The 26,192-nt window shown below is 40.1% G+C and overlaps 1 protein-coding gene across 7 annotated transcripts in view; it reads right to left on the reverse strand.

Moving 5' to 3' along the window:
• LOC126457084 (alpha-methylacyl-CoA racemase) overlaps window positions 1-26,192 on the reverse strand; it is a 165,506-nt gene that overhangs the window by 29,353 nt on the left and 109,961 nt on the right. For all 7 annotated transcript variants that reach the window (XM_050093102.1, XM_050093100.1, XM_050093101.1 and 4 more), the window contains exon 5: window positions 17,764-18,007. In XM_050093102.1, the coding sequence (XP_049949059.1) occupies window positions 17,764-18,007 (244 nt within the window). The remainder of the gene's footprint in view (window positions 1-17,763; window positions 18,008-26,192) is intronic.

The raw sequence follows: 26,192 nt of genomic DNA on the forward strand, positions 1-26,192 counted from the left end.
GGTCAATTTGAAGGGTATTAAAATTATAATTGTATGTGCATGCATTTTTTGGTGCATGGAGGTAGGAAGGATTTATTAAAGTCAATTATAAGAACTTGTGGAAATTTGAGCTTAGTGTGATTCAGTCATTTGCCTTGTGACTTTGTTCTTAAACTATAGTTTTCTACTGGAGGGAATCTTTAGTGAGGATCCTGGTTGGTTTTGGGAAATGGTTTGTTGATGGGTTTCTACTTTTGGTTTTCGTTGTGGACAGATTTGTCATGATAAACAGTGGAGCTCGGAGTTCAGAGGCAGACACGATTTCTGTGAGGCACCTGGTCAAAAGACTGATGTTAGTTGATCTATACTTCGTGCTAAAATCCATGTGAGCATGTACATTACCCATTACCCATTGCCATTATTTGCATGATGATTCTGATGGTGTAATCAGATTTTCAATATCTTTATTAGTTTAAACTTTAGGATCTGACTAACACCCAGCAACGAATTTCCAAAATCTAAATGGTTCATCTGATTTTGTTGATTGATGTGTGTTTAGAAAGCTATTAGTGCAAACCTAAATTGGTATGAATTACAGGCATGTAACTTGAATTGTACACGAGTTATTGGAGGTCAAAGTGGCCAATTACTATTGATCACGTCAGGCCATAAGAACTCCACAGCTACAGAAAAAACGGTAGTAGCAAGCTTATAAATATATTTATTCATCTGTCTTTGTTTATATCCGATATATACTATCCATGAATAAATTGGTCAAATATTTACTGTGTTTTAGAAAGCACAGAGACATTAGGCTACTGGCCTGCTTTCGTTTCTGTTCCTTTGATATATGTTTATTTGATTTGTTTGTGGTTTTAATAATGTGTGTTAAAGCATGTTTATGGTCCAGCCATAGTAATATTTATTTAATTTCAAGCTATTTAAATGTATATCCAGTATTTTGTATGTGTTTCAATATATCTGTAAGTGTGTGTTGGCTTGGAGAGATGGCGGGAGCGCTCTAGTCAATCACAGCGCTTGTTACTACGGTAGGTGACTACTGAAGAATGGAGAGACTGCATGGAAGTGGGGGAGGAGCATTGGTTTGCAGACAGGACATGGGGAGTGCTGGATGGGAAGCAGCAACGGTTGGTCACAGGAACTATGTGGTGTGTTGAGCAGTTTGCGCATGGTCGCGGAAGATAGAAATATTTCGTAGTGCTGACAAGTGGCACTTGTGAGATTTCCATGGCTTCTGCAGTGAAGACGTAGTATGCATTTAAAAGTGAATATTTCATGAGCTATGTTGCTGCTCATAACTAATTACGTGAAGTAGGACTCTATTGTTTCCCTGTTAGTCAACTTATATTTTATTTAATTGCTGGACCATCGACACCAATAAGTGTTTTGCAGTAATAAACAGCGTACTTAAACGTACTTCTGCTATCATACTCATCATTTAAATTTGTTAAAAATAGTACCTGCAGATTTTATTTCATTGCAATCTTTCATTTATAAATTTCTATGTTACTTTCAAAATTCACAATTGCCAAGTGATAGGAACCTTCGACCATTCAATTCATTTGTATATTCATATTGTATACTGTAGACTCAGCAGTATTTGGTTTGTAATGCAGCAACTACGTATCGCAGCCCCTACACAATGAAACCAGCCAAAACTTTTAATATTTCAACTCTGAGTCTGAGGGTACAAAGTTGAGGGACACACCACATTTTCTATTTGAAAGCCCACAGTGCCCACCCAGCACGTACTGGTCCCACCCTATCAGACGCATATCCTATCCTGTGAGAGGCAGGACCACCTATGGAAGCGGTTTTGCATATACCAGCTCTGTTGTAACTTCTGCACAGCCTTATATGTGGGCACGACCAGCAGCTATCTGTACACCAGAAAGAACGGCCTCTGCCAAATTGAGAACAAGAACAAAGTTGACCATCCAGTGGTGGAACATGCTCTATTTCAGTGGTTGCTTCACAACTTGTGCCATATGGATCCTCCCCAATATGAGCTTCTGTGAACTACATAGATGAGAATTATTTTTACAACACATCCTTCTATCTTGCAATCTTCTTTTCCTAATTTCTGCTGCCCCACACCCACCTCCAGCCCTATCTTCTTCCCTCCCTTCTTTAATCATTATATATACACTCAAATACAGAGAGAGAGAGAGAGAGAGCTGACAGACAGCTTGTTAAAAATGGAAGACGTACAGTGTATTCATGTTACCCAAAATTTGTACTGAGTAGAGAGGATATCTCAAATCTATACAGATTGCCTGATGAGACAACTGAATGTATAATTGTTATAGAGTAAGGATTCAAACAGCTTACTTTACAGTTTATTGTGATGGTAATGGACTGTGTGTGATAACCGCATACAACATTACTTACTTCCACATACCAGTGCCATAAAACTACATATATGCAAAAAGAAGAATATGTATGCTTTGTAATTTATGTGAAGAGATCAGGCAAATAAACTAGAACAGTTACCAGTGCTAAGCAAGACTGTAGTTTTAACATCATCCCAGTACAAGATAAAATGCAGCCTAATCACCAATGGCTTGCAAAACAGACTTTTAGAAAAATATAAAGGGTCTCATATGCATGTATTATGCAAATAGTGCTCACCATATTTAAGAGTTGTGAAGAGAGTTCTTTCCGTAATGCATTGACTGCAAAAGAATGATCATTGCCTACTTAGAATTATTGTTTTATTCTCGATTCATAATTTCCAAAGAGTAACTCTGAATAGTATGTTTGCATTAATAGCTACATAAAGTAAAGTTTTGAAGGTGGTGTCTAAATTGCAAATAATTACTTTGCTAAGATTGGTAAATGTTCAGACTGAACAGGAAGTATGAAATTTCATAACTGATGTAACCACCAGCAGAAAAATGCTCCTATCGAGCACAAAAAATGTGAATATGTTCCTGTTTATTTAAAAGACTGACTGAAAAGTTAGGTACCAGCTGCCTCATTCTACCTTCCTCAGCACCTTTAAAAATTTTCTAAAAAATTTTGGGAAGTGATCATATTGTTTCTTTCTTTAAAAAAATAAAATACAAATAAAAAAGGTTAAAAAATAAATAAAAAGCCACACACAACATGCAACTCCCTTCAAACTTCCACAAGCTCCCATAACAGTAACTCACTCATACCCACTAGTTCATTGTTGTAAGTTGCTCGTATCTATCCACTCCCAGCTGCACTTTCTCACTCACTCACTCACTCTTTCAGCTCTATTCATTGTCATTATCTCTTTGTCTGTCTCTCTCCGACTGTCTCTTGTGTCACAGCACAGTCCCTTTTGTTCTGCCCCACTACTACAGTTTCATCTCACTGTCACTGTCTCCTTTGCTCTTTCTATAACACAACCACTGCCTACTATCTTCCACTATGTATTACTTCGCCATCGCTTTCCCTGTGATTTTCTCTCGGCATAAAAATGCGCGAATATGTTCGCATGCCAAAACGTTAGGGAAAATTTTAAACATGCTGAGGAAGTTAGATGAGGCAGCTGGTACACCACTTTGCAGTCAGATTTTTGAAAATACGGAGATGGCTCTTCTAGATAAATGTCTAACGAATGTACTCTTAAAATTTGGGCAGCTTGCTGTGGTTATTTATTATTTAGATTTTGCCTCATACTGAATATTATGTGTAGAAGTAGAGTAACTTTCAACCTCTATATTTTGGAAATGGATACAAATGTCAAGAAAATTTTCAAGGGTGTTTGAATTGTGATCTTAGGAATCTTTTGTAATTAATTTATAGTCAAAGACCATGGTGTAGGATCCATTTTCATTCAAATGTAATATATAGACCACTCAAAAATAAACAGTTTTTCTGTATATGATCAGTCCACAACATAATAGTTCCTGAGAAAGCCAAGAATTAATGCTTTTGACCCACTATCAACATATGTAAATGGAGAATTAAACTATTGTTATTCTTGTGGTGATTGAGGAATCAATGTTGGGTACACCTATGAAGAAATTTTGAAAGGGGGTCAAATGTAGTGTAAACAACAGGCACTGCTTTCAACAGCAGACAGCTGAAACCAATTTTCAGGCTGCGTTAGGAAAGTCTCTATTCTATAAGGTTGACGAACACCTCAGTCCTCCAGAACGTGGGGAAAAGCAACATACTTTCAGAGTAATTTCACGGTGGCAGGGATGGTTTGCTGTGCCTATCTCTGGAGATTGTAACATTTTTCTTCTTTCATTCCAGCTTTTTCAGTCTACCCCTCTTCTTTCATTTTCTGGTACTGAGAAAAACTCAAGTTTATCATCTATTTGCCCTATCCATACACAGGATGAATGGATATATGACAAGGAAAGAACATGTCAGATACATCTTTCAGAAAACAAGCTGCAATATTTACTTCTTAAAATGTCTTGCAATTATAGTATTTCCATCTGATCTATGATAAATGTACTATGGATACACCACTCATGTCTGCAATGTGGGATTCAGATCTGGAGAGAGGCATCTGCAGTCTACATCATCAAGTTTGGTTGGTTAGAATAATTGCTAATACAAGAAAACATGAATCTAGAAGGAAAAATTGTACTAAGAATAATTTACTGACTTTATTTGTGGCACAACTTGACTAGAATAAGGGATCAGTTGGTAGGACATGTTCTTAGGCATCAAGGGATCACCAGTTTTGTATTGGAGGGTAGTGTGGAGGGTAAAAATCTTAGAGGGAGACCAAGAGATGAATACACTAAGCAGATTCAGAAGGATGTAGGTTGCAGTAGGTACTGGGAGATGAAGAAGCTTGCACAGGATAGAGTAGCATGGAGAGCTGCATCGAACCAGTCTCAGGACTGAAGACCACAACAACAACAACAACAACATATTTTGTGTATGCCCGTAAGACTATGATCAATATGTAGAGTGTAAGAGTTAGCATCATGAATGGATAAATTCACCACTACATTTCATGAACTAGAAATGATCATCATATGATAATGAATAATAAAAGAGCTATGGACCACAACATACATCCTGCAGGAAAACATTGCTTTATGTACACAGACTAGGCTACTGCCTTGAGGAAACTGTGACAATCTTTTAACTTTTTCTTAAATTGTATATTTCAGCCTCAGGCAACAGAAGTTATATCCTTAAGGGTTTCAACTTAGTACAAATCATCAGCAGCAGATAAAAAGACGAAGAAAAAGGGGACTGCAATACACTAGAAAACCAAATTAATTTCTATATGCAACAGTGTTTATTTGAATAAATAACATAATCACCATATAGGGGAGTTTTAGTGTGGCAGATTTGCACAATGAAAATAAATACTGGATATTATTCAGTTATCTGAATAATCCTTCATCAGACATAAATAACAAATAATACACATATGGTCAATGTTGTAACAAGGCTCAACAGGCTGGACTGGGTAGTGGGGCTACAGAGGAAGAATGGGGTTGGGAGGGAGAGGGACTGAGGGTAGGCATGGGTGAAGATGCTACTAATGCATGTGGGAGCATGCAGGGATGTGCAGAATAATGGGTTCCTAGGTGCAGCATCAGATGGCATTTTGGAAGGTGGAGGTGGAGAGGGAAGGTGGGGGGGGGGGGGGGGGGGGCAAAGGGAATAGGAGAAAAGTAGGGAAGGTGAAAGATTATGCAGATTTGTTGGCAGGGTAGCAGATGTGTTTAGAGTTGGAATGAAGGAAAGGAAGGGGATAGGCAGGCGGATATCGGGGATAGCGAAGGTTGAGGCCAGTGGGTTTGTGGGTTTAAGGGAACAAAGGATATTTTGCAGGGAGAGTTCCAACCTGTGCAGTTCACAAAAGCTGGTGGTGGTTGGAAGAATCCAGATGCCTCAGGCAGGCTATGAAGCAGCCAAAGTCAAGAATATGTTGGGTGGCATGCTCAGTAGCTGGGTGATCCAGCTGTCTCTTGGCCACAGTTTGCAGTAACCATTCATGTGGGCAGATAGCTTGTTAGTTGTGATGCCCATGTCAAATGTTGCACAGTCATTGCTGCTAAGTTAGTAATGACTGCATTCAGAAGTGACCCTTTCTCTGATGAGATAGGGGATGCCTGTGACAGGACTAAAGTAGATGACAGTGGGAGGATGTATGGGACAGGTTTTGCATCTAGGTCAACTGTGGGGATATGAGCCATGGGGCAAGAATTTAGAAGCAGGGGTAGAATAAGGATGGACAAGATTTGATGAACTGAAGAATACCACTGTGGGAGGGGTGCGGAGGATATTTCTAATTTCAGGCCACAATAAGAGGTAGTCGAAACCCTGGCTGAGGATGTGATTCAGTTGCTCCAGTCCTGGGTGGTGCTGAGTAACAGGATGTGCTCCTTTGTGGCCAGACAACTGGTATGGAGGTGATCATAAGTGAATGAGGAGACAGAGCATGGCAGATATGTTTCTGGACAAGCTTGAGATGGTAATTTTGGTCTGCAGGCCACAATGAGACCTCTAACACCCTAAGAAAGGGATTGCTCATCATTTCAGGCATGATGAGCATAGGCGACTAGGCTCTATGAAAGAGACTTATTGGTGTGGATTTGGTGGCTGGTACTATTGGTGGTTGGTAGGTTTGATGTAGACAGAGGTACTGAATTAGCCATCCTTGAGGTGGAGGTTGACATTGAAGAAGGTGGCTAGTTGGGCTGAGGATGACCAGGTGAAGCAAATGGGGTTCTGGAGCAATGTGGGTAGGGTGTCCTCACCCTCGGTCTGCATAATGATTCTGTCAATGAATTCTAACCAGATGACGGGGTTTTGGATTGTGGGTGGTTAGGAAGGAGTCCTCTAGAGGACCCATGAATAGGTTTGCATAGGACAGTGCCATGCAGGTTCCAGTTGCTGTACCATAGATTATGAGTGTTCTGGGTGGATGGAGGCGTGTAGAAGACAGGTGTGGAGGGAGTGGCGGTGGTGGTGGTGGTGGTGAGGAGGGAGACAGACTCAGGGGAGAAGTTATAGGATGGACTTAGGGATTTGAGGAGAGACTGGAGATGCTGCTGGCTTTCTGGAATGGTGTCATTAAGGCAAATTCAATTTAGAACCAATACTGATACCTGTCTGAGTCATTTTGCTGCTCCATTTAACTGTAGTCTACCCCCCCCCCCCCCCTTCCCCTCCCACTGCCCCCCAAGTCATCCCTTGTTAAATTTCCAAAATTTCCTAATCTGGAACCTTTCCTCCCCATCCTTCCTCAAATTCTTCAACATCACAACCAACCTCACATCACAGAAAGAACCACTTGCAAACTGATCCTGACCTTATAATTCTACCTGCCAACAAAGACTTCACCATTGTTGTTATGAGCTGCACAGATTACCTGGTGGTGAGACTGTCACCTGTCAGGTACATCCATATATGAGCTCTGCCACCGTGATGCCATTCATTCAAGAAATCCAGCATTATCTCCAGTCTCTCCTCAGCTCTCTCACACCCACCATTCCGTGCACTTCTACCTTCTACATGCTTCCTAAAGTACATAAACCCAACCATACAGGATACCCCATTGTGGCTGGTTACTGCACCACCAAAGAGAGAATCTCTACCCTTGTCAACCAACATCTCCAGCCTAATGCCAATAACCTACCCTCATATATAAAAGACACCAACCATTTCCTCTACCATCTCTCCACAGTGCCTGTTCCTTTACCACCTACCCATGTGGTGGCACAGTGATTTACACATTGGTCTCTCATTTGGGAGGGCATCCAAATTTAAGTTTCCTCTGACTTCCCTAAATCCCTCCAGCTAAATGCGAGGATGGTTCCTTTGTAAAGGGCACAACCAATTTCCTTCACCACCCTTCTGTAATACAAGCCTGTGATTAATTTCTAATGACTGCACTCTCTATGGTGTGTTAAACTCTAATCTTCCTTCCTTTACCAACTGACATCCCACATGTCACTGTCAATTCCATCTCTCTCCATACTAACATCCCCTATGCTCATGGCCTTGCTGATCATAGCCTTAAGCAACGGCTGACTGGCTCCAAACCTACAACCTTCTTCCTGGTCACCATGAGCAAGTATATCTTCCTCCACAATTATTTTTACAAACAGATTCATGGTACAGAAATGGGCCTCAGCAGGGCAGCATACTATGCAAGCTATTCGGGGTCTTTCTAGAGGAATCTTCCCTAACCACACTGAATTCCAAACCCCTCAGCTGTTTCAGATTCATTGGCGACATCTTCATGACCTAGAGTGAATGTGAGGGCTCCCTACCTTCATTTCTCCAAAACCTCAACACCCTCTCCTCCATTTGCTTGATCTAGTCCTTGTCAGCCCAGCAAGTCACCTCTTTTGATGTTGACCTCCTCCTCAGAGATGGAGCCTCCATGCATATCAAATCTATCAACTGCCAACACCACCTCTACTTTGGCAGCTGCCACCAATTTCACACCAAGAAGTACCTTCCATACAGCCTAGCCACCTACAGTCATTGCATCTGTAGTGGCAAGATGTCCGTCTCCAAATATGACAAGGGTCTGATTGAGGCCTTATGACTGAACTTACCCTCCTCACCTTATACAGAAACAGATATTCTGTGCCTTGTCTCCCAATTACCTGCTGTCCCGCACATACCCACTATCCACCCACACAGAAGAGTACCCTTCCAGGACTGGAGCTACTGAATCACATTACCTTCTAGGTTTTGTGGCTATCTTTTATCAGCCCTGAAGTAAGGAATAGCGTCCCCATCCCTCCCACAGTGGTATTTCACAATGCACCTGACCTATGTCTCATATCCCTGTAATAGATGTAAATGAATGACCAGTCCCACACACCCTCCCACTACTATCTACTACAGTCCTCTCACAGGCATCTCCTATCCCATCGGAGGCATGGGCACTAGTAAAAGTAGCCATGTGATCTACTAACTCAGCTGCAACCACTGTGCTGCTTATATGTGGGCATGACAACTAGCAAGCAATCTGTCTGCATGAATGGCCACTGTCAAACTGTGGCTAAGAGACAGCTGGACCACTTAGTTGCTCAGCCAACTGCCCAAAACGATGTGCTTGACCTCTGTGTCTTCTTCCCACCAACACCAGATTTACTGAACTGTTCAAGTGGGAACTCTCCCTGCAACATATTCTCCAATCCCAGAAACCCCTAGCCTTACCATCAGCAGTCCCTATCCTCTAACTGCCTATCTCCTTCCCTTCCCCCACTTCAGCCCTATGCATGCCTTCTATCCTGCCTATCCTCTAACTGCCTATCTCTTTCCCCTCCCCCACTTCAGCCCTATGCATGCCTTCTATCCTGCTAACACATCTATATAGTGCCCTTGAAGTCTTTTGCCACAGCATGACTGAATAAAATCTTCTTGGTTTTCAAGCCACATCAATTAGAATAAAATTCTCAAGCTCTCAATGGCTACTTCCACCATCGTCATCAGGAGTAAAACTACTGACTGCCGGAGCTGGCACTATTTCCTGCTTATATATCTATGATTACAGCTGCTGGCATTACAGCTGCTGGCACCAATCAGAGAGGGCTGAAACGATGCACATGTGGAAGGTGAGTTGGGCAGCTCATAGCAGCTCCAGACCCCCGCGGGACGAAGTGACGTCAGATGGCTCAATGGGCTGGCACCACATTTGAAACTGCTGCTCCCACCTCCCTGCAAGTGTTAAGCATCTGCCGTTGCTTCCTTTTGACATCAAAATCCTGCCCCCATGCCCTACCCACCTGGTCTCCACAAAATGTAAACTTTCAGGGCCAGAATTGTCACAATTAATAAGATATTCCAGTCTATTGTGCCATGGTTGAATGGCTTTCACTTTAAAACCCGATATTTTGTCCTCCACAAATGGGGATGAAACGTTGAGTTTTAAAGTGAAATGCAATCAACCATGGCATAATAGCCAAGAATATTTAATTAATCGTGAGACCTGGTCGCTGTTGACATTGTTACTTTCATCCTAATCTCAGCCACCTCTTTTATAATGGAGTCCCAGTATGTTGATGCATGAGCGAAGACTCTCGTGTTCTCAAACTGTTTTTTGTGTCTGTTTTCGAGGCAATGCTCAGCTACAGCTGCCTTGTTGAACTCCCTTTGCTTAATATGTCTCTTGTGCTTGGTAAAACACTCTGCATTAGTGCCTATATAGATGCTGCCACACTCGCAAGGGACACCCACTCATCGGGCACACGAAGAGCTATGTCATCTTTAACAGGGTGCAACAAATCTTGTATCTGCAGTACATGTCCTAACTTGCTGCTCATTACCCCACAGTATGGCATGAAAGCCACCAGCTTGGCTGCATCTGCCGATTCACAAGGCTTCCTTCTTCAGTGACACGTGAAAGCATTTGCAGTATCACTTTTGCTGTAGCCATTCACCCTGAACACATGTCTCAAGTGTTGCAATTCAGATTGTAGGTGATCGTTATCAGAAATAACTTTGGCTCTGTGTATTAATGTGTTTAGGATCGCTTTATTGCGTACAGAGTGGTGAAAACTACTGGCATTCAAATATCGATCAGTGTGTTTCGGTTTCCTGCTCTTGGAATGACCAACCCGCCTCCTGCATTCACTCAACCAAAACATCTAAGAGCAGTAGCTTGCCATTCTTCTTCATGTCAATGGTAAATTTAATGTTGGGATGGACACCTTTCATGCGATCCAGAAACTGCTGCAGTGTATTTTCACCGTGAGGCCATATCAGAAAGGTGTCATTGATGAACCTAAGGGAGCAAGATAGATGCAACACCGCAGAGTTCAGAACATGCTCCTCAAAGTGCTCCATGAAGAAATTTTTCATTGCAGGAGACAGTGGTGAGCCCATTTCTGAGCCATGCTTCATTTCATAATATTTGTCTCAGTACGAGAAGTATGTTGTCATTAAAACTTGACAGAACAACTTGACGATTCCATGTGGAAACTGTTGGGCCGTAAGATCCTGCCTGTCTTGTACTGGCACCCTCATAAAAAGTGACAACATCCGGACTAACCATTATGTTGTTTTGACCTATTTTTATATTCTTGAGCATTTCAACAAATGTCTGAGTTGACAGCATGCCTTCACAATGAGCCACTTTCGGCACTAATAATCCTGCAAGATGTTTTTCCATTCTGTAGGTGAGTGAACTGACTGCACTAACAATGGGCCTAAGTGGAACATGTTTCTTATGTATCTTTGGCAGTCTATAAAGCCTGGGAGGTCTGGCAGCATGGGGCATTCATTTCACCACCACCTCATCTGGTCCTGCGTTGAGTTTTCACAATCTCAAGCGCTGGATTCCAGGCAGTGCTGATTTGGTATCCCAAGTCACGGTTGATTAGATTGTCTGTGACCTTAATCTCAATGGCTTCAATGCAGGACACTTCGGGATTCTACAAGAAATAGAAGTGGAGACCGAGAGAACAGCTGTGAGACAAGGTGTAGGACATTAGAAACCAGATTTGACACACCCCAGATCATGAACTCGACTTCAGAAGACGGCCAGGCCTTGCACGGATGGCGTTTGGAACACCGGCGACCAGAGAGGGCCAATGTAGCCACATCTGGTGGGCGTGGACTGCAGACGGAACACACGACGCAGCACAGACCGATTATGGAGTGCCCAGCACGAAACAGAAGTGGAAATCATAGTAAAAGTCATGAGACAGAGTACCCAACATTTCAGATAGGGTCTGACACACCTCAGATGACGACCACAACCGTTGAGGACGGCCAAAACAGGTGTGGACGGCAGTCTGAACATCTGCGACTGGAGGGGTACATGGAAGTCGAGTCTGGCGGGCGTGGACCACAGACGGAACACTCGATTCAGTGCGGACCGATTAGGGAACGCCCAACTCCTTCCAGGCATAAATGCTGGACTCGATTGACCCAAGGACGAGTCTCAGGTAGCACTTGAAGAAGACAGAAAAGCCCGCTGTTGAAATATCGTGCGAGAACGACGCAAACATCTGGCTGGATTCCCGAATATCCAAGATGTCAACAGATCACCGGGAAATCATGAAGAATTACAACATGGCTTACGCTTATTTCATGAGTACAAGGACTTGGTTGTCTTGCCAGCTGACAAAGGGAATGCCACTGTGGTTCTGAACACTGAAGACTACATCTGAAGGTGCTAGCTACATTTATTAGAAGATGATGCATACCAGAAGCTAAGTTGCAAACCGACAAAGGCCATAGTCAGGAAGACAGGGAAGCTATTAAAGGAATCTGGTTTACCAGATGAAGTGGTGAAGAAATTAATGCCTTGCACCACCAGACCTCCCTGGCTTTATGGACTACTGAAGATACATAAGGAACATGTTCCTCTTAGACTCATTGTTAGTACAATCAAGTCACCCACCAACAGACTGGCAAAATATCTTGCAGAAATATTAGCAATGATACTGGATCATTGTAAACACCATGTTGTAAACTCACAGACATTTGTTGAAATGCTCAAGCAAATGAAAATTGGTTGAAACGATGTAACAGTTAGCCTGGATGTGGTGTCACTTTTTATGGGGTGCCAGTACAAGACATGCAGGATCTTTTAGCATAACAGTTTCCACCTAGAATTGTCAGGTTGTTCCATCATGTTCTAACGGCAACATATTTCTTGTAACACGATGAATATTATGGAATGAAGGATGGCAAAGCAATGTGCTCATCACTGTCTCCTGCGGCGACAATAAATATTTTTGCAGCAAAACAGGAAATTATCTATGATTAGAAAAGTGAGTGCACCTCTAACCTCAAATTGTAAACAAAAGTTTTCCCAACGCGCAATTAAACTATCAAACTTGGTTTCATCTCCAAATGAACAAAAAATGCTAGAGAAAGGTTTTAAATATGCTCCTCCCCACCCTCTATCGGAAAAACAAATGGATGTTATGAAAGTATATATTGAATATGCTCTAATGAAAGACACCACTGCAAAATATTTAGTTGTCCATGCACTAAAGAATGAAATCATATTTGTGTGTAACATCCCACGGTCTATTGACTTTCACACCCTCAAGTCTTTAAAACAGAAATTACAACACCAAGATACCATTGCTACAAAATCTGGTAAAGGCAACATTATTGTACTTTTGAACAAATATGATTATGTGGATAAAGTTAATGATTTCCCGAATACTACAGGCTTCCAAGTCCTTTCTAAAGATCCTACTAAATTATTCAAATAGGATGTTAAATATGCAATCAGTTCATGCAAAAGCATATTCTCTGAGTCTGAAGCAAAACTGTTAACTAATAGGAACCCAGTGCCTCCTAGAACTTACGGGCTTCCTAAACTGCATAAACAAGCTGTTCCTATTCATCCAGTTGTGTCATCATTAACTGCTCCATCTTAAAAACTAGCTAGTAAACTGGATGTTCTAATTAAGAGCAAGACTAAATTCAAACCAAAGTATGGTATTTCAAACTCTGTTGACCTAGTAAATAAGTTAAAAGGTATATCTGTCTCACACAGTGATAAATTAGTATCCTTTGATGTCTGCAGTTTGTTTTCCAACATACCAGTGGTGGAATGCATTGATATTCTGACAGAGCTGATGCACAAGGCTAATGTCATTCCTGTGGAACTGAATGACTTGAGACTGGCTACTCAGTCATGCTTGGCACAGAATTATTTCCAGTTACAAGGGACTCTTTATAAACAGTTTGATGGCTTAGCTTTGGGTCCCCTCTTAGTCCACTGTTGGCTGAAATATTTATGGACCATTTTGAACAAAATTTTCTAAAAACAGAACCTTTGAATGCAACTATCAAATACTGGTTTAGATATGTAGATGATGTGTGGTGTATGTGGACTGGTACTACAAGAAACTCAACACATTTTTGTAAAAGCTAAGCAGTCAACATAAAAATATTCAGTTCACAATGGAGGTTGGCAACAAATCCATAAACTTCTTAGCTCTCACCACTGACATCAGTACACGCACACACATTATTTCAAAATTTACAGAAAAACTACAACTACAGACAGAGTAATACCTTCTTGCTCACAACACCCCATAGCTCACAAACATGCAGCTTTCCACTCAATGGTACACCATCTCATATCTACACCCATGTCCAGAGATGATTTTAAAGTAGAGTTAGATACAATAAAATTTATTGCCACAGCCAATGGCTACAGTCCAGTTCTTATTGGCCACGTCTTGCACAGGAAACAAAAACAGAAAAATGCCCCACCTACTTCCCCATCCTCTGTCTGCAAGAAATGGTGCACACTACCATATCTAGGTGAGGTATCACAGATTGTAGCCGAAGCACTGAAAGCCTGCAAGTATAGGCTTCCTACTATGTTAAGAACACAACATCCCAGTGTATTTTTAATAGCAAGGATAAGATCCAGTTATTAGCCAACAGTGGGGTATACAAAATCACCTGTTCTGATTGTGACAAATTTTACATCGGTCAGTCAGGCAGAGACATAGCAACTAGGCCAGCTGAACATGAATGCAGCTGGAGTTTTCAAAATTCTGACTCCGCATTTGCTGAGCATGTACTGAGTGAGGGTCACAACTATCAGCCAGTGTCCCATGTACTACACTTAGCAAACAAAGGCCATAAACTCAACCTGCTGGAAGCCCTGGAAATAAACAAACATCTTGCTCACAGTCCAGATCTAATCCTAAATGACCAGACACAGCTCAACACTTCCCCTCTCCTAAACTTCACATAATCATCTGTTGTTCATTACTTCCCACACTGTCTGTTCCTACATATCCCCATTTTCCTGAATTCTTTTGTTTTATTGAAGTTGTCTATGTATTCCATATAGACTGCAGTTTCAATTGTTATGGCCTTTTTTCAACTGGTACTTGTATTATTGTCCACGTTTAACATCTCTCGTAGTTGCTTCATCAGATATTGTTTATATTTTACTTGGTTGATTTATTTAATGTAATCTGTTACATAGCCACAGTTTTGAATTAAATGTTAAAATGCAGTACCAGCACACTCACAAAGACTGCATATGTTCCCTCAAACTCTTCCATTTTCATGCAATTATTTATTTCTGTTTGTCTTATTGATATTTCACAAGTTCCTTGTGTATTCTGTAGTTACATTGATAACTGTTTCTTCTTTTAATTGATTTGTGTATCACTCTCCATGTTTTAAACCTCCTGATGTAGCCTTGTCAAGTACTAATTTTATTTTATTAGTTTTGTTTATTAATAGAAACTGTTATGTGGGCATGCTGTTCCTATTTTGTGTTAAAGTTTTCCTGTCTACTCCACTTTATTTATTTACAGTTCAATTTTTTACTTTTTATTGCATTACCACCACACTGTCAAAGATGTTACATTCTGTATGTTTCTGCTTCAGTCTATACATGTTACTACTCTTCCAACGTTGTTTGCAAACATTGTAACTTCTTTGGTGACAATCCTCAGTAAATGTCTCAAGATGGCCTTGTAACCCAAAAACCAGTTAACACAATAAAGATTAATACTGTAGAACAAAAGCAAACTGGTGCTTTTCTTTTATTACAATGTTGTTCTACCAAGAACCAATGGAAGATTCTGTTAACATAAAGTGACAGATTTCTTCATGGAGCACTTTGAGGAGCAAGTTCTGAACTCTGCGGTGATGCGTCCATCTTGCTTCATTAGGTACGTCAATGACACCTTCCTGATATGGCCTCACAGTAAAAATACACTGCAGCAGTTAATGGATCAGATGACGATGTCTATTCCCACATTAAATTTACCACTGACATGGAGAAGGATGGCAAGTTACTGTTCTTAGGTGTTTTAATTGAATGGAAGGCAGGAGGTGGGCTCGGTCATTCAGTACAGGAAACTGATGCACACTGATCGATATTTGACTGCTGGTAGTTTTCACCACCCTGTACACAAAAAAGTGGTGCTGAATACATTAATACACAAAGCCAAAGTTATTTCTGATGACGGCGGCCTACAGTCTGAATTGCAGCACTTGTGACATGTGTTCAGGGAGAATGGCTACAGCAAAAGAGATATTGCAAATGCTTTAAGTTGTTGCTGAAGGAGGCACCCTGTGAATCAGCAGAAGCAGCAAAGCTGGCAGCTTTCCTGTAATACTGTGGGGCAATGAGCAGCAAGTTAGGAAGTGTACTGCAAAAACGTGGATTGAGACCAGTGTTCCACCCACCCCCAAAATATGTTGGACCCTGTTAAAGATGACATAGCTCTTCATGTGCCTGATGAGTATGGTGTCCCTTGCAAGTGTGGCAGCATCTATAAAGGCCAGACAATGTGTACAGTTGCAGAGTGTTGTACTGAGCACAAAAGACATATTAAGCAAAGGGAGTTCAACAAGTTGCTCATAGCTGAGCATTGCCTTGAAAACGGTCACAAAATACAATCTGAGAAAACAAGAGTCTTGGCTCATGCATCAACACACTTAGACTAATATAGAAGAGGCAGCTGAGATTAGAAAGAACAGCAACAATTTCAACAGAGACCAGGGTACACTATAGGTAGGACATGGAGGCAGGCTTTGGATGTCAAAAGGAATCAACGACAGATGCTTAATGCTTGTAGGGAGGCAGGAGTGGCAGTTTCAGATGTGGCACTGGCCCCTCACACCACTGGACAACAATCGGCCCGCAGCAGGCCGGGGCTGCTATGAGCTGCCCAACTCACCTTTGATTCACCCATTGTTTTGGCCCACTCTGACTGGTGCCAGCAGCTGTAATCGTAGATATATAACCAGGAAATAGTGCCAGCCCTGGCATTCAGTAGTTTTAATCCTGACAACGAAAGCTGAGCTAGCCATCAAAAGCCCGACGTGGCTTGAAAACCAAGAAGTTTTCACTGACATCTACATAGTCTTTTCCCTTCCCTACTTGGTCTCCTTTCCCCTTTGACATCTCCCCCCTCCAATAGAGCCTCCCAAAGCTACACCTAGTAACCCATTATTCTGACTATCTGTGCATGCTCCCACTGCATCTTTCCTCACCTCTAACCTGCTGTCCCTCCCGACCCCACGCCTCCTCTTAGCCCCCTTTACCACCAGAACGAGGATCACTGCTCACTTCAGATGCAATGAACAGTCATAAGCCTTAGTATCCAGAGACAACAGTGGCCATGTGTGTGTGACTGGTGCTTATGTCAGTGTGTGTGGTTTTTTTTTTTTTTTTTTTTTTTTTTTTTTTTTTTTTTTTTTTTTTTTTTTTGTCTACATCTGATTAAGGACTTAATCTGATAGCTGAATAATATTCAGCAGTATTTTTCTTTGTGCCTGTCTGGCAGTCAGTGCCCCATCTATGTGGTGACTAACAACCCATTGTTTTCATATTATTATTATTCCACTGTTTGAATTCATATCATAACAACACATCACTGGATGTCACAAAGATACCACTTGTAACCTGAGATTGAAACATATTTTTAATAATATCTATTTTAGGGAAAATATAAAAATACAATAGCATCAATTAACCACTTGTCTCCATGGACAGTACGATGTTCTTTTTGATACATTTCTTTAAAAAGTTGTCTAATGATATACAGCAAATCATGGAAATCCTTTTAAGGACAAATTAAAACTTATCAACTGAAAGATTTTTATGCACTTAAGAGATTCTTGAACATTATGTCTGCTATAAATATTTTGTAAATACCTAGTTTCAGTAGTATTTAATGAGCTATTGTTTGTAGCACAGAAAATATACAGTGTGAAAGATTAGATAATAATGTAATGATGGCTAAAACACATGTGTATGAACAGCTTGAAAGCATAAACCATTGAAGCTTATCAGCATATTTACTAAAAGCAACTCTCCTTGTGAGAAGATGGACTTACAGATTTTCTCCTCGGGAATTCCCCCAGAAAGGCAAATGCTGGGAACGGAAAATCCAGCTACCCAAGTATGCTGCACCCTCTACCATACTTGCATCAATAACTTGTCCCTTTCCGGATTTAGATCTTTCCAACAATGCCATTACAATACCCAAAGCACACATCAGGCCACCGCCTCCAAAATCAGCAAGTAAATTGAGTGGTGGTGTTGGTTTCTCATTTTTCCTGCCGAGAAGTGGCAATAATCCTGAAAGTGATCATATGAAAGCATAGTTCAGATTGTACAGTTTTGTTTATTTTGCACATAATAATAAAATACATAAAGTTGCTTGATTTGTTTTTATAATGTGTGACCACATTTCAATAAAATGTGGAAATAAAGTTTTTATTCACAAACTAATTTACACAGGGAATGTCCCTTTTAACTCTGTTCACTTCACTTTATGCACTTACCCAATATGTATGCCAATTCTGAAAGATGTTTCAGGCTAATCATATCTTTCGGAACAAATTCCATGCTATTTAAAATAGCATTTTGTGATTTAAACCTACTCTGTCACCACTACAAATCCTCAATTTGTGTAATGAGAATTTATAATAAGGTTGTGTAAAACTCATGAATTTAATACACTGAATCTGGAAGAGCATTTGTGCAGTCACCTTTGTGTGGAAAAAAAACCACAATCATACTAGACTGTGTCCCTTTTTACAGGCATATATAATATTCTGGACTTCTTCATTAAAGTACATTATTGTCTGTTACCATATAATAAACTTCCATAAACATTTTTTCTTCATCTGTGCCCCTGTAAATATTAGTAAATACTACTGTACTTCTTATATAAGTACTACTGTACAGTTTTCTAAATCCATAAGTCCGCCTATTTCAGATATTCATCAAACACATAATAAAAGAAGAAAATAAATAAAATTACAAAAACCTAACTATCATAATCAAGTAAAATAAAATGAGGGAACACTGTACAATGAGAAGTGGAGTCCACAAAACATTATGTTTAGTGGGTTATTTAACTAGCTGAATCACAAAGTTATGAATATTTTAAAATGTGGCCACCTTCAGCACATTGTCAGCAGCACATGTTCCTACATTAATGGCATCAACTGGCCCCCTACCAACTTTACAAAGTTGTTATTCAGTTACCAGTAGGCACTCTGCTTGTTACTGTTGATATCATCTCCCTATTAACACTCCAGTGGCATTGTCTTTGCTATCAGCAACACTATCTGTCTCAACATCTGCATACTACAAAACAATAGTTTTTCAAACATATCCATGACAGGCCATAGGCACCTGTATAGTACCTCTCTATATTAAAATGCTTATGGACCATCAAAGGGAATCCTTTCCAAGTACGCAAAATCATAGTACCTAGTTTGATCCAGGTTAATGGATGACTATTATTATGATCTGAACTAAGAGCCAAGTCACCCTTTCCATCACTCCTTCAGCACAACATATTACTTCTAATTTGTTTTACTCTTCTGTGCAGGAAGTCACCTCCTTTGATGGTTTGCTAAAACTTTGGTCTCTTTTAACTCTCTATACTGGACTAACATTCATTCAGTTTGACAACTGTCAATCTTCCTCACCAAAAAGGACTGTTCTTGTCCATCCCCCCCCCCCCCTCCACACACACACACACACACACACACACACACACACACACACACACACACACACACACACACACACTCTCTCTCCCCTACCCCAGCCTTGTCATTTGCTGACACTATATCGGTGGTGACAAACAATCTCACTTCCTGTAGGGTGCAGCTCTCACCAAAGTCATCACAGATGAACGTTACCTTACCAAATAGTTGCAAGCAGATCTCCCATGCCGTATCTCCCACTGCACCAGTGATGGAAAAAAATACAGGAAACTTCAAAGAGTGATGTCTGTGCTCTCAACAAATCATTAAAAGAAACTGACAATAAAACATGATTGCTCAAATAGAAGTTAACCGAGAAACCTGACAAGCTTGTGCAATATCAGAGATGCAATAATCTCAGATTGTTCAAGATTCTAGAGCTCACAGATCAAATAGTGCTGAATCTTGTATTAGAGAAGCTAGGCCTGCAGGTGACAATGAACAACATCGACAGAAGTCACTGAGTGGGATGCAGGATGCCAGATCCTGTGAAACCTAGACCTACACTAGTGAAGTTACTGTCATATGGGAAAAGAATTGAAATGTGCAGAATGAAGTCAGGTCTGACAGTAGGTGAAGATTTTATTTGGACTACATAATGTGCTTTAGCACACAATGCAAATGAACACTGGCTGTCGAATTGGTTTATTGATAGGCTACAACACACAACTGTACAAAGTACAACAAAATGAAACTGCCCAGAGGTGATACAGTGTCAGTAGCATAGCAACATCCAAATCTTGAAGGCTGCACAATAAGTAACAGTTGAAGGCATGGTGTGGTCTGAGCTGGGAAGCTCACACTGGCCTACATATAGACGAGTGTAGACATCACTGATGGAATTGGCACGCACAGTCGGTATTGTACACTTGCACTTGAGGCCAATGGTGGAACCTCTGGTGTCGATCCCTACATCCACAGCTAGAGAGCCATAGTTCAGTGCATCAAGTAAAATCTGTGGTTTGCCGGCACAGGCAGTTGCATGTGCAGCTGGCACACTGTGCAACGAACAGATGTGGAGTGAGGTGGACAGCGAAAGGTAGTGGTAGCTGTGGGTTTACCACACAATGTATGGGCGAGGTGATGAAAGATGAAAGCACAATGGTGAAGAGTGAAGTGTACTTTCACACTTCTATTTTATGGACACCTCAGGATTGATCTCTAAAGTATGTGACCGCAAGGAGAAAAGAAAAAAAATACATAAAATTATCATATCTATAAGTCACTGCATCAAGTAAACACACTTCAAAAGTGATGGAACTGAAGCCATAAAAATTACTTGAAAATGACTTTTCAAAAATATTCACATCAAAAATTCTTATTTGAATAAGACTAATGTGCATTGTTGGCTCCAGTTATTGCTTAGTGGCATTTAACTGTATAAGTTATTGAAATTATCAGGCAGTAAAATGCTAATTTAAATACAACTGAAGTTAACATATGAAAGCAGGTTCTTCGTGGAAAGCAGGAAAATGTACACTACTAGTGTGCAACCATTTTAACCACTAACAAACCTAGTCCCATGACTACTCGAATTACATACCGTGTAAGAACATACTATATGCTGACGATATGACATTAATAAGTACAGGAGAGAACTTACAGAGTGTACTGGACAAAAATAGAGAAATTATGCAAATGGCTAATTACTGGTGTCAGGCTAACCAGCTGTGCATAAATCAAACAAAAACAGAAGAAATAATATTTAATCTCAAAGTAACTAAAAAAGAAAACCAAACAGTGAAATTACTTGGACTACTCATAGACCAAAAGCTCTCATGTGAAGGACACACCAATTATCTATGCAGTAAACTAGCACCAGTACTTTTCTTATTGTATAAATTAAGAAACAGTGTGAGCAAGCAATTGCTACTCCACTCATACTATGCTTTTTTTCATTCCCACCTGCAACATGGAATATTGCTTTGGGGTAACTCCCCAGGGGCTGAATGTATTTTCAGATGGCAGAAGAAAGCAATCAGGTGCATGGAGGGGTTAGCACCCAGAGAGTCCTGCAGAAATTATTTTAAATCTCTTGGCGTAATGACAGTGCCAAGCACGTTCATATATAACTGTCTAATATATGCCAGAGAAAATCTGAAAAAATTGAACATGAGATGTGATGTGCATGCACACAGTACAAGAAACAGTCACCTGCTGGACTTGCCTTCCACAAGACTTGCTGTAGTCCATAATAACTATAAGTACTTAAGCATAAAATTTTTCAATAAGTTACCATGCTCAGCTTGTACAGTACCACTAAATAAATATAAGAATACATTGCAAACCTGGCTAAAAAACAACGAATTCTATACAACTGAAGAATTCTTAGAAACTAATCATCAAAATATATGTTTTACCTAAGTTATGAAGAAAATGTTTTGATATTATATAAGCTAGTTATTTACTGTGATTCTTTTCTTGTGTGTGTATTTAATTACTGTATAAAACATTGTTTTACATAATGCTGAAGAAAAGGTCCTTAGTTCCTTTTCTCCCCTTTCTGTAACTATTTGAATATCGTACCGAAACTAAAACCCTCTGTATGAAAAATACTGAAAGGCTAATAAAAATATTCTATTCTATTCTATCTCTTTTTAAGGCCAATAATTTCAAATACATGGAACAGATATCTTTAATATAGTACTGGTGAAGGAAATGAGTTTTTTTAAATTGATCCTTATAACCACATTTGGTTTAAAACACTTATTAACATAAAGTTCCTTACATGACATGACACATCCTACCAGTCGAGCAACAAGAGAAGAAGGAAGAACTCATCTAGAAAAGAAACAAGTGATGTTCACTCAAGAAAAGACAAATGATATACAGAGTAGTTTCTTTGGCTGTAATTTTATATTTTATAGTACTAAGTCTTTGTCACATAGTGGCTTGTTGATACATATTCTTCTCTTTATACACTGTATTACACTTATTACCTGTGTTTGATGGAGACAGTACAAAAAGTGAACAACCATAAGACAGAGACGGAAGAAGCTCAATATACAATGCAAATGAACTTAAAAGCCTGTGCTTTAGGGGTTAAGAACCTGTCAACTCTTGTTGCAGCTAGTTCTATGTGTGTTTATATTGTTTCTGTAGTCAACCATAGATTACTAAAATATTAACAGGTTTTAAATTGCCAGTTAGTATAATAACTTAATGTTGCTTTCATTTTTATTCAGCAATTTATGGTCAGCATTGGTGTTACTCAACATTAGTGCCATTAGTCTGTTTTTATTCTCTTTGCCTTACTTTTAATACTGTTGCATGTCGATTATTTTTGCTCTGTATAGTGAAGTTTGTTTTCCTACCATCTCTCTGCTTTCTCACGAGTGCTGCGAACCCAGCTGACCTTGGGCACAATATGTCCATCCAACCAGAAACAACCTGAGCTGCTTTCATCTCCAGCACCTTCCACCCCAGCACATTCTTGTGTGGGCACTGACCCAAAGCCAGATGTCATATCAACCAGCATTGTCCTCATGCACACTCTACCTGAACACACTATGCACCATGTCACACATGCAAATGTCTGATCTCTTCCATCTCATCTTGATGAGTTCCACCTTATTTATCAAGATATAGAAATCCACGTAATATTTCTATCACAGAGCTGGCTCAAACCAAACATTCCCATCAGTTCCATAAATCTAATTGACCATTTCTTCCTAACACATGTCATATGTAACAGATGAGGATGTGGAATAGGGGTGTACATAAGCTCTGATTTACTGCCTATCATACCACACAAATTCAACACTTATGAAGATAAAAAAGTGGGATGCATGTTCACGGAGACCAAATCCTGTAACCAAAAGCGCCTAAACTGTGTCCTTTACAGACCTGGAGAGGACAATAATTCTGGCACTACAATAATCCAAAATACCTGGGAATAAAGTTGGACCACATTCTTACACTCAGAGATCATTTCCAAGAAACAAATCTAGAAGTTTCTGCCCAGAAAAACATCATATGTAAACTCACTGGCACCGCCTGGGGCTCACAGCCAACAGAAAGTTTCTCTAGGGTGTCCTAGTAATACAATGAGGGTTGCTGCATCGTCTGCATGAGAGAAATTACAATTGGAGTGCCACACAGTTCAATTATTGACCCAATGCTGTACTTGCTTTATGTTAATGATCTGCCATTTTATCTGAATAAGGAGGCCAAATTAGATCTGTATGCAGACGATACATGCATTTTGAGAAGTAAGCAACAACAGAGAACATAATAAATTATGTTTTTATGAAAATTGTTGTTGTTGTTGTTGTGGTCTTCAGTCCTGAGGCTGGTTTGATGCAGCTCTCCATGCTACTCTATCCTGTGCAAGCTTCTTCATCTCCCAGTACCTACTGCAACCTACATCCTTTTGAATCTGCGTAGTGTATTCAACTCTTGGTCTCCTTCTACGATTTTTACCCTCCACGCTGCCCTCCAATACTAAATTGATGATCCCTTGATGCCTCAGAACATGTCCTACAACCGGTCCCTTCTTCTAGTCGAGCTGTGCCACAAACTTCTCTTCGCCCCAATCCTATTCAATACCTCCTCATTAGTTATGTGATCTACCCATCTAATCTTCAGCATTCTTCTGTAGCACCACATTTTGAAAGCTTCTATTCTCTTCTTGTCCAAACTAGTTATCGTCCATGTTTCACTTCCATACATGACTACACTCCATACAAATACTTTCAGAAATTACTTCCTGACACTTAAATCTATATTCGAAGTTAACAAATTTATCTTCTTCAGAAACGCTTTTCTTGCCATTGCCAGTCTACATTTTATATCCTCTCTACTTCAACCATCATCAGTTATTTTGCTCCCCAAATAGCAAAACTCATTTACTACTTTAAGCGTCTCATTTTCTAATCTAATTCCCACAGCATCACCCGATTTAATCCTCGTTTTGCTTTTGTTGATGTTCATCTTATATCCTACTATCAAGACACTGTCCATTCCGTTCAGCTGCTCTTCCAAGTCATTTGTTGTCTCTGATAGAATTACAATGTCATCGGCAAACCTCAAAGTTTTTATTACTTCTCCATGGATTTTAATACCTACTCCAAATTTTTCTTTTGTTTCCTTCACTGCTTGCTCAATATAAAGATTGAATAACATCGGGGAAAGGCTACAACCCTGTCTCACTCCCTTCCCAACCACTGCTTCCCTTCCATGTCCCTCGACTCTTATAACTGCCATCTGGTTTCTGTACAAATTGTAAATAGCCTTTTGCTCCCTGTATTTTACTCCTGCCACCTTCAGAATTTGAAAGAGAGTATTCCAGTCAACATTGTCAAAAGCTTTATCTAAGTCTACAAATGCTAGAAACGTAGGTTTGCCTTTCCTTAATCTAGCTTCTAAGATGAGTTGTAGCATCAGTATTGCCTCACGTGTTCCAATATTTCTATGGAATCCAAACTGATCTTCCCTGAAGTTGGCTTCTACTAGTTTTTCCATTCGTCTGTACAGTATTCGTTTTAGTATTTTGCAGCTGTGGCTTATTAAACTGATTGTTCGGGAATTTTCACATCTGTCAACACCTGCTTTCTTTGGGATTGGAATGATTATATTCTTCTTGAAGTCTGAGGGTATTTCGCCTGTCTCATACATCTTGCTCACCAGATGGTAGAGTTTTGTCAGGACTGGCTCTCCCAAGGCCATCAGTAGTTCTAATGGAATGCTGTCTACTCCCGGGGCTTTGTTTCGACTCAGGTCTTTCAGTGCTCTGTCAAACTCTTCACGCAGTATGGTATCTCCCATTTGATCTTCATCTACGTCCTTATCCATTTCTATAATATTGTCCTCAAGTACATCGCCCTTGTATAGACCCTCTATATACTCCTTCCACATTTCTGCTTTCCCTTCTTTGCTTAGAACTGGGTTTCCATCTGAGCTCTTGATATTCATACAAGTGGTTCTCTTTTCTCCAAGGGTCTCTAATTTTCCTGTAGGCAGTATCTATCTTACCCCTAGTGAGATAAGCCTCTACATCCTTACATTTGCCCTCTTAGCCATCCCTGCTTAGCCATTTTGCACTTCCTGTCAATCTCATTTTTGAGAAGTTTGTATTACTTTTTACCTGCTTCATTTACTGCATTTTTATATTTTCTCCTTTCATCAATTAAATTCAATATTTATTCTGTTACCCAAGGAGTTCTACTAGCCCTTGTCTTTTTACCTATTTTATCCTCTGCTGCCTTCACTACTTCATCCCTCAAAGTTACCCATTCTTCTTCTACTGTATTTCTTTCCCCCATTCTTGTCAATCGTTCCCTTATGCTCTCCCTGAAACTCTGTACAACCTCTGGTTCTTTCAGTTTATCCAGGTCCCATCTCCTTAAATTCCCACCTTTTTGCAGTTTCTTCAGTTTTAATCTACAGTTCATAACCAATAGATTGTGGTCAGAGTCCACATCTGCCCCTGGAAATGTCTTACAATTTAAAACCTGGTTCCTAAATCTCTGTCTTACCATTATATAATCTATCTGAAACCTGTCAGTATCTCCAGGCTTCTTCCATGTATACAGCCTTCTTTTATGATTCTTGAACCAAGTGTTAGCTATGATTAAGTTGTGCTCTGTGCAAAATTCTCTTTCATTTCTTAGCCCCAATCCATATTCACCAACTACATTTCCTTCTCTCCCTTTTCTTACTCTCGAATTCCAGTCACCCATGACTATTAAATTTTCGTCTCCCCTCACTATCTGAATAATCTCTTTTATCTCATCACACATTTCTTCATCATCTGCAGAGCT

This window comes from Schistocerca serialis, chromosome 2 (assembly GCF_023864345.2).
Source record: "Schistocerca serialis cubense isolate TAMUIC-IGC-003099 chromosome 2, iqSchSeri2.2, whole genome shotgun sequence".
NCBI classification, from domain to species: domain Eukaryota; kingdom Metazoa; phylum Arthropoda; class Insecta; order Orthoptera; family Acrididae; genus Schistocerca; species Schistocerca serialis.